This window comes from Colobus angolensis, unplaced genomic scaffold (genome assembly GCF_000951035.1).
Source record: "Colobus angolensis palliatus isolate OR3802 unplaced genomic scaffold, Cang.pa_1.0 Scaffold27, whole genome shotgun sequence".
NCBI lineage: Eukaryota > Metazoa > Chordata > Mammalia > Primates > Cercopithecidae > Colobus > Colobus angolensis.
The window spans coordinates 12,469,565-12,479,496 of record NW_012115932.1 but is presented as its reverse complement, the minus strand read 5'-3'; the positions used below and the strand labels follow the sequence as shown (position 1 = coordinate 12,479,496).

The 9,932-nt window shown below is 37.8% G+C and overlaps 1 protein-coding gene across 1 annotated transcript in view; it reads left to right on the top strand.

The window, feature by feature from the left end:
- The window catches only part of PANK3 (pantothenate kinase 3), a 28,669-nt gene that overhangs the window by 12,223 nt on the left and 6,514 nt on the right, over positions 1–9,932 (top strand). The window contains exons 2-4 of the mRNA XM_011947749.1: positions 2,683–3,035; positions 5,723–5,976; positions 7,791–7,967. Of these exons, the coding sequence (XP_011803139.1) occupies positions 2,683–3,035; positions 5,723–5,976; positions 7,791–7,967 (784 nt within the window). The remainder of the gene's footprint in view (positions 1–2,682; positions 3,036–5,722; positions 5,977–7,790; positions 7,968–9,932) is intronic.

The window sequence follows — 9,932 nt, the reverse complement described above, 5'->3', positions numbered from 1 at the left end:
TGCAGTGAGCTGAGATCCGGCCACTGCACTCCAGTCAGGGCGACAGAGCAAGACTCCATCTCAAAAAAAAAAAAAAAAAGGTGGCCTTTCTTGCTAGTCACTAGACAAAACAGAAAATTTAGTCACTTTCTTCTGCTTATGTTGCTTAGTTATTTATACCTGTTTATAGGTGACATGATGAAAGTATTGTGTTTGGGCTCAACGTTGACCCTGGCTTCCCAGATTACGGTCCAATGTCATTTTACTTTTTTAAAAAACTTTTCCTACACTGGGAAGTACCTTTCCAGAATACAGAATACTGTTTCTTAAGATTATCTGTAATGTAGCTCCAGATCTGTAATTTGAGTTTCAAATATAAAGATGAACGAACTGTTTCTCCAAAAGAAGATAATGAGGATTACTCCTTCCTCATATTCAAACTTATATACTAATTTTAGTAAATGTGTAAATTATAAAATGGAGAAATGTATAGACTTCTTTCTCATTGAATTATATGTTCCTGGTCTTGTAATGGCACACACATATCAAGTAAAATGAGTAAGAAAGTAGAGTTCTACAAATAATTTATGACAACTTTTACATAAAAACTGCTAAATATATTTTGTTGCCAGACATTTTAATCCATGTATCTTGAGTATTAAACTCTTTTTGAGTCTCTGTCATAATAGTTAAGATCCCAGAGAATAGAAAAATATATTTTTAGGATGGAATCTTGTCACTGTCACTTAACAGTTTGACCTCAGGCAAGTTTGTAATTGCTTTGCCTCTTTGTCTAAGTGATACACTTAATAGAGCAATCTCATAGTGGAGGTATTGAGGATTAAATGAGCCTATATCTGACAGATACTGAGCACTCAGTAAATGTTAGCTGTAATTCTATGGAGAACTGAATCAGTTGTGTTTTAAACTAATTCTAAAAATTTGAATTTTGTAATTCTTAATATTATAATACTGACTTTCCTTCCAGCCTTGGGAACAATTGTAAAATACTCTTTTGTATCTGTAGAGGATTATGGCCAATAAATATAAGGAAATCACGTTGTGAAACTGAATGTCATAGCCTGAAGGAATCAGGTGACCAAAGCCAGTGATTTTCAAATGCCCTTTAGATCTGACTATAGTATAATCTTCCGAATATATACAGTATATAATTTTTAATGGCATCCCATATCTCACTCTTCAAGATTATTGTCCAGTGCCTCTGAGGTAAGAGGTGAGGAATCTGTTTTTAAATGATACGATTTTTGTAAATGGTCTATACCATTTTTTTCAAGAGAGTGTTAACTTAAGATGGCCTCTATTGCTGGCCTTACTTTACAGGCACATCTTAAGCAGCTCATTTATATCATCCTGTACACTGCCAAAGTAGAAAGTTTGTTTGCTTTCTAATTTGAAGGTAGACTGTGCCACTGTCTTACTTAGAACATCAGTAGTGTTCCCATTGTCTAAGAGGTTCAAGTCTAAGCTCTTTAGCTAAGTGTGCAAAGCCCTCTGTTTCCTCAGACTTCCCCCTTTTTCTAGTACCTTAACTGTATTGACTATATGCCTCTTAATGTGTTTTATTTATATTCCCCTGCTACATTGAGCACTCCTTCAGGGCAGGTATTTTTTTTTTTTTTGAGACGGAGTCTCGCTCTGTCTCCCTGGCTGGAGTGCAGTGGCGCGATCTCGGCTCACTACAAGCTCCGCCTCCCGGGTTCCCGCCATTCTCCTGCCTCAGCCTCCCGAGTAGCTGGGACTACAGGCACCCGCCACCGCGCCCAGCTAATTTTTTGTATTTTTAGTAGAGACGGGGTTTCACCGTGGTCTCGATCTCCTGACCTTGTGATCCGCCCGCCTCGGCCTCCCAAAGTGCTGGGATTACAGGCCTGAGCCACCGCGCCCGGCCCAGGGCAGGTATTTTATCTTATTCATTTGCATTCCTGTTTCCTGGTGTAGAGGAGATAATGATTATTTACCTAAGGGAATTGCTTTTTGAGTTTGTTTATGACAGGATCTCACTCTGTTACCTAATCTGTAGTGTAGTGGTACAAACGTGGCTCACTGAAGCCTCAGCCTCCCGTAACTGGGACTACAGGTGCATGCTGCCATGCCCAGCTAATTTTTAAATTTTTTGCAGAGATAGGATCTTGTTATATTGCCAAGGCTGGTTTCAAACTCCTGTCCTCAAGCAATGCCCCCCACCTCAGCCTCCCAAAGTATTGGGATTTCAGGCATAAGCACCATACCTGGCAGGAATTGCTTTTTAAGGAGATGCTTTTCTCCTGGGTTACTTGAAGTGATTATAGGCCAGTTTTATTGTATTAAAATGTTTATAGAAACAAAGATTTTTATGCCCTTAGTGATGACCTATTGATTGGGAAAAAAAAAATGATCTGAATTTTTTCTCATCCCTGGAGCACATGGTAAGTATGTAGTAAATGAAAACGAGTGCCTACCAGGCCAGGAATTAAAAGATCCTGGGTCAACTCTAAGCACCCTATACGTTTTTAGAAAATATGTTAATAAAATTTTGAAGGGAAAAAGGTGAGTTCCACATGGAACATGTGTCTTACCCAATACGTATTATTGCCTGAATGCATGACTCAGAGTAAATGAAGTTTGTGACTAATTAACTAGTTTCTAATTTGTGTTTCTAAAATGGATATATATATATATATTTTTTTTTTCTTCCTCCCATAGCTTTCCCATGGTTTGGCATGGACATTGGGGGAACTCTAGTAAAGCTCTCATACTTTGAACCTATTGATATCACAGCAGAGGAAGAACAAGAAGAAGTTGAGAGTTTAAAAAGTATTCGGAAATATTTGACTTCTAATGTAGCATATGGATCCACCGGCATTCGGGATGTACACCTTGAACTGAAGGATTTAACACTTTTTGGCCGAAGAGGAAACTTGCACTTTATCAGGTTTCCAACCCAGGACCTGCCTACTTTTATCCAAATGGGAAGAGATAAAAACTTCTCAACATTGCAAACGGTGCTATGTGCTACAGGAGGTGGTGCTTACAAGTTTGAAAAAGATTTTCGCACAGTAGGTATCTTTTACTCAAAACTGAAAATTGATAACGTGTTTGTTTTTAAATATGAGAGTAGGTTTCCATCTAGCATGTTTCTTAATTCTCCCTGCACATGCAGTGGGAAATATGTATCCGTGATTGCCTTTCACTTAGGGTGTTTTAAACACTTTTTTGGATAACTAAAAATTGCCCAGATTTAGCCATGTTGTTGCACATAATATTTGGTAAAACTTGTTTAGGACTATGCTACAAAGCTACAATAAAAAGGGAATTTGGGGATTTTAATGAATTTGGCAGTGGACAAAGCCAGATATAAATGAAACTTGAATTATTTTCACTATTGTCCTACATTTACATGGTTTTTGGAATATTGCTTATTCAAATAATATTAATCTTCCAGAGCCATCTCCTTCCCAAACCCTAAGTTTGGAAACCGGTGTCTTTTGGTTAGTATGATAGACACCTGAATGAAAATCTGTTACCCTTTTTTTTCTGTTTTTACACTGTCAATCCTGCCATGTTCCTGTGTCAGATGGGGTAGTTTGAATGGATATGGCAGGAGAACTATGAGTATTGGTTTGAGTTATGTGCTGTTAGCAGTTTGCCATCTTCTAGTCTTTTCCATTAGAATGAGAGTTCAAAGAGTGGTTTGCCAGGCTTCTAGTCTTTTCTATTAGAATAAAGAGTGGCTCTATTTAGGAATACCACTGAAATTTGTTTTTCTTGAAAATGTAAATGTGAATAATTTAATTTCTCAAAATCATAAGAAAATACTGTTAATGGAATATAAAGGCTGACGTGGAAGGATCACTTGAGGCTAGGAGTTTGAGACCAGCCTGGGCAACATAGTGGGACCTTGTCTCTACAAAAAATAAAAAATTTAGCTTGGACCAGGCACGGTGGCTCACACCTGTAATCCCAGCACTTTGGGAGGCTGAGGAGGGCTGATCACTTGAGGTCAGGAGTTCAAGGCCAGCCTGGCCAACAGGGTGAAACCCCAGTCTTTACTAAAAAAAAAAAAAAAAAAAAAAAAAAAAAAATAGCTGGGCATGGGGCACACATGTGTAATCGCAGCTACCCAGGAGGGCGAGGCAGGAGAATCGCTTGAACCCAGGAGGCAGAGATGCAGTAAGCTGATCTCACACCTTTGCACTCCAGCCTGGGTGACAGAGGGAGACCATCTAAAAAAAAAAAAAAAAAATAGCTTGGCATAGTGGCCTGTGCTTGTAGTCCCAGCCACTCAAGAGGCTGAAGTGGGAGGATTGCTTGAGCTCTTGAGATTGAGGCTGCAGTGAGCTGTGATTGAGCCATTGCACTCCAGTCTGGGTGACAATGAGACCCTGTCTCAAAAGGAATATAAATAACTTAAATGTCTCATAGAAGCGAGACCCTTATAATTTGAGATAACGATCTATAGTACTGTATGAAAAGAGGTGCCTTGGGAACACAGAGGAGTAACAACAACTAGAGAGTTGAAGAGGTTCCCAGAGGAGCTGATATCTAAGCTACAATGTTTTACCACAAATGTCTTATAATACACTTTTTACTAACCTGAAATGATGAATTTAATAATTTCAAACTAGTACTCAAACTATAATATAAAGACAGGAGATTAAGGTATCAGTGATTAATCAGAAATTAACCTGTCAGTGGGTAGATGAACAAACAGTATGATCATTCCAGAGGACATCATGAAGTAGTTATATGCTTGCACCTACGCATAGACTGATCATGAATACCAAAGCTACACATGCCAGATTGATATGGTATGTTCTGTTGGAAAATCAGATACCATAAATGGCATTGCTGTTGTTGACATGACCCTCCAACATGCTAAACAAACACTTGGTAAAATTCCAAACAGTAAGAAGTATAGTATTCCCTTGCTTTATATGGTGGTTCATTTCCTAGCAAATCTAGTATATATTTAAAACTATGTGGGCTGGGTGTAGTGGCTCACGCCTGTAATCCCAGCACTTTGAGAAACCAAGGTGGGCAGATCACCTGAGATCAGGAGCTGGAGACCAGCCTGGCCAATATGGTGAAACCTCATCTCTACTAAAAATACAAAAATTAGCCAGGCATGGTGGCAGGCACCTGTAATCCCAGCTACTCGAGAGGCTGAGGCGTAGAATCGCTTGGACCCGCGAGGTGGAGGTTACAGTGAGCCGAGATCATGCCACTGTACTCCAGCCTGAGTGACAGAGCTAGACTCCATCTCAAAAATAAATAAATAAATAAATCCATGGGACAAATACTTTTGTATTTATATACACTGACAGATAGGTAAAATAACTTTGTTCTTCTCTAGCCTCAGGTAATTATAAATAATTTTCCTACTGCCACTATAAAAACGACTGGCAGAACACTCAAAGATAATGCATAGATGGGATAATTCTTTGGTTTGCAGAAATGTCCCACCTATTAAAGATGTATGACATCGCAAGTCCCTGCCCACTAAATGTCAGTTTGGTCCTTCCTTCCTCCCCATCATTTAGAAAGCTAGCAGTGAGGTGATACCACCCTCACTGAGGACCAGTGGACTAGGTGAAATCTCTGAAGAGATTTTGACATGAAACAAAATGAAAATGTGGGGGTCATAGATTATTTTTAATTTTTGTAAAGTAATACAGGAAAATCATTTAGTTGAGTGTTTTTGAATGTCATCCTTTTTTGTTTTGTTGTTGTTGTTGTTTAACAGATTGGAAACCTCCACCTGCACAAACTGGATGAACTTGACTGCCTTGTAAAGGGCTTGCTGTATATAGACTCTGTCAGTTTCAATGGACAAGCCGAGTGCTATTATTTTGCTAATGCCTCAGAACCTGAGCGATGCCAAAAGATGCCTTTTAACCTGGATGATCCCTATCCACTGCTTGTAGTGAACATTGGCTCAGGAGTCAGTATTTTAGCAGTCCATTCCAAAGACAACTATAAACGAGTGACTGGGACAAGGTAGTGACCTTTTTGGTTGTATTGCTGCATTCACATTGTTTTATACACAGAAGTTATGAAATCAGTATAATAATGCCATTTTCACCAGTAAAAGAGCATGTTTTTGCACAACAGCAAAAATTTGTGTGTGTGTGTGTGTGTGTGTGAAAGAGGGTGCCATGTTTCCCAGGCTGGTCTCAAACTTCTGAGCTCAAGCAATCTGCCTGTCTCAGCCTCCCAAAGTGCTGGGATTACAGGCATGAGCCACCGCTCCCAGCCAACAGATAGTGTATTTTTATAGGATGTATATGTCAAGACTCAAACTGAAATTATTAAATGTTTATTAGTCAGCATCAGTTGGGATCAAAATTTCTGTAATAGTAAAAGTGAATTTTTATCTAGAATGAGTCTGGTAACGTTTTTTTCTAGAATTTAACCGAAGAGCATTTACTTGGAAGCAACAGTGTTCTATTGATTTTAAAACTTTACTATGTTTATATTTTGTTCTTTTTTCCAAAGCATTTGCTTCTTTACCTATTTTTTAACTTTTTAATAGATATTAATATATGTAAACCTTTAGCTTGCAACGTGCTGAATAGATGAGCATTTAAACTGCAGTATTGGGGAACATTGTACTTTATTCTTATAGGATGAATTAATGTGATTTCTTTTTGTGATAACATTAATGTTCCCAAATAGCCCACATACTTTTCTGTAATACCTGAAATACGAATGAGAAATAAGATTTAAAACTCATGATTCTTTTATGTATTTTATCAACTTTTACAGAGAGGTGAAGATTCCTGTTTAAGGAAGAAAGATTTTGGGATACTTTAGACTGATTTGTGGAAAAACTCATTTTAATTTTAAAGTAGTAATTCTGTTTAAATTATACTTATATTTAATTAGTACTTTATTTTTATAGTGGTTAAAAGTTCACCTCTGTTGTAATTCTCTATGCCAAAGAATCACACACTACTATTACCTTCTTTGGTTAACTCTAAAAGAAGTTCAGTCTGTTAACTACATCCAACAGTGATTCAGGGGTAGAACTTGCTGGAAATTTAGGTGAGACTAGGGAGCAAAGGTTTAGAGTTTAGGAATTAGATATGATTTCATTCTGTGAGCATATCCAAAAGAATAATAGAAGCAAATAAATTTCTGTAATTGACATGTTGGCCAGCTGGACATAAATTTACTCATTGTATTTATGTGTAGGTCATGTTAAATGTTAATGTATCACATTGAATTGATTTCATCCATGTCAGACCAAGTAAATAAGCCTTTCCCAAAATCATTTCTTGGAAACCATTTAAAATTACAAAGCTGGACATGGTAGTTCATGCCTGTAATTCTCACAGTTTGGGAGGCCAAAGTGGAGGATTGCTTGAGCCCAGGAGTTCAAGGATGCAGTAAGCTATGATCATGGTCACTGCACTCCAGCCTGAGGGGACAGAGTGAGACCCTGTCTCAAAAGAAAAATTACAGATTTTCTCTTTGTAATTAATATGGTACTGATTTTTAACATTTATTCCTTTTTAATGCACATACAAAAAGAGTGTAAGGTATCAGCTGAAGACTTTGGGAGATATTTAAGAGGTCTTTCCTCTTACTTCCACCAAGTGATTTTTTTTTCCTTTGGTTTATTCTTTGATCTAACAAGTTTGGTTTTACTAAACAATTTTTGTTGCCTTCGTTATGTTATTTCAGCACTTAGCGTTAGTCATAGGTTTTTTCCTGTGTGTTTATTGAATACATGAATGATCCACCCTTTTACTTTAGAGAAAGAATACAATGTATAAATGCAACTTAGCAAGTTTCTTTATTTTCTTTAGCCTTGGAGGGGGTACCTTTCTGGGTTTATGCAGTTTATTGACTGGCTGTGAAAGTTTTGAAGAGGCTCTTGAAATGGCATCCAAAGGTGATAGCACACAAGCTGACAAGCTGGTCCGTGATATTTATGGAGGAGATTATGAAAGATTTGGTTTGCCAGGTTGGGCCGTAGCATCTAGGTAAGTTTAACATTTGTGTTATTTAAGTTATGGAACTTAAGTAATTCAAGTTGCTTATGTTTTTGGAAAGCAGTATAACAGAAAGTTGTAAGGGTGCTTTCTCTTACCCATTTTAGGTTCCAAGTTTTGAACATTGATGTCATTTAAAAATTAAGTATACATTAAGAAGTCTACCCTGAGTGCACCTTGTGGGAAACTTTTCTTTTTTAATTTTTGAGTGTCCTTCCAGTGTTTCTCGATGCACGTACAAATACATATTCTTACTTTTCTCCCTATATACAAAAGGTAATTTACCATTACATGGCATAGTATATATACTCTAAAGTATCCATATAGCCTAGAAATCTTTACATGTTGTTGTCGTTCTGTTATACATGTGTAGGATAAATTCCCAAAAGTTGGATTGCAAATGCATTTTTGAGATATTGTTAACTATGCAAAGGAGCGGTGCTGTTTTTCACTCTCACCAGCAGTAAATGAAAGTGCCTGTTTCACCAGTAGAGTGCTGACTTTTGCATTTCTCCATCTGGTGGAGAAATGGTATCTTAATGTTATTTTATTTCATTTTATTTTCTTTTATTTTAGGCAGAGTTTCACTCTTGTCCCCCAGGCTGGAGTGCGATGGCACCATCTTGGCTCACTGCAACCTCTGCCTCCCAGGTTCAAGTGATTCTCCTGCCTCAGCCTCCCGAAGTAGCTGGGATTACAGGCTCCCGCCCCCATGCCCAGCTAATTTTTTTGTATTTTTAGTTGAGACGGGGTTTCACCATGTTGGCCAGGCTGGTCTTGAACTCCTGACCTCAGGTAATCCACCCGCCTCGGCCTTCCAAAGTGCTGGGATTACAGGCCTGAGCCACTGCGCCTGGCCCTTAATGTAATTTTAATTTACATTTCTCCTACCAACACTGGGGTTAAGAGCCTTGCATATTTTATTTTCTGTGAGTTGTTGTTCATGTTCTACTTTTCTGCTCGATTGTTATACAGTTGAATTTATCAGTCTTTTCTTTTATGGCTTCTGGATATTGATTCATAGTAAGTAAGTCTTCTACATTCCAAATACATAAAGGAATAAACCCTTGTTTTCTTCTAATATGTTAATGGTGGTATTTTTATACTTAAATCTTTGATTTACTTATAGTTTATCTTAGGGTATTTTGTAAGTTACAGATCATGCTTTCATATTTCAGGTTTTTTTTTTTTTTTTTTTCCAGAAGGCCCTAATGTCTAATAATCCATCTTTATTTCACTGATTTGAGATGGCTTTTTTACATATGCTGGCTTTTCATTCTGTTGATGTACCAGCATTATACTTTCAGCTTTATAGAGGCATAAAAAGTATGTTTTAATCTCTAGAAGGGCTAGTTTCACTTCTTTGCTTGATATTCTGTATGAATTTGGCAAGCATTTTCTCTATTACAAAAAGTTTTTTTGGAATCTCAGTAAGTTTACATATTAACTTGAACAGATGATATCTTTATAGTAAGTCTTGCTGTTGAAGAACTTAGCTTGTCTGTTTAAGGCTACTTTTGTGCCTTTCACACATTTAAAAAGGCCTCTCCAAATATGTCCATACATGGCTTTTTAAGTTGATTCCCAAATATTTTAAATTTACTCTTCTGTTATTTATCAGTCTTGTCTCTCATTATGCTTCCTAACCATTGTTGCTTGTGCGCCCCAAGTTCTTTGTCAGGGAGTCCAGTGTCCTTTGATAGTGGACTTTGTCTCACTCTTCAGTAATATCTCTTGCCTCTCCCTCACATAGACGCTTCACTCTGACCAAACATCTTGTGATTTCATAGATGTTTTCATTTCTCATTTCTGTGTGCCTTTAACCTTTAGTTGCCTCTGCCTAAGATTTTCCTTCTTGGCCTGGTGCGGTGGCTCAAGCCTGTAATCCCAGCACTTTGGGAGGCTGAGACGGGCGGATCACGAGGTCAGGAGATCGAGACCATCCTGGCTAACACG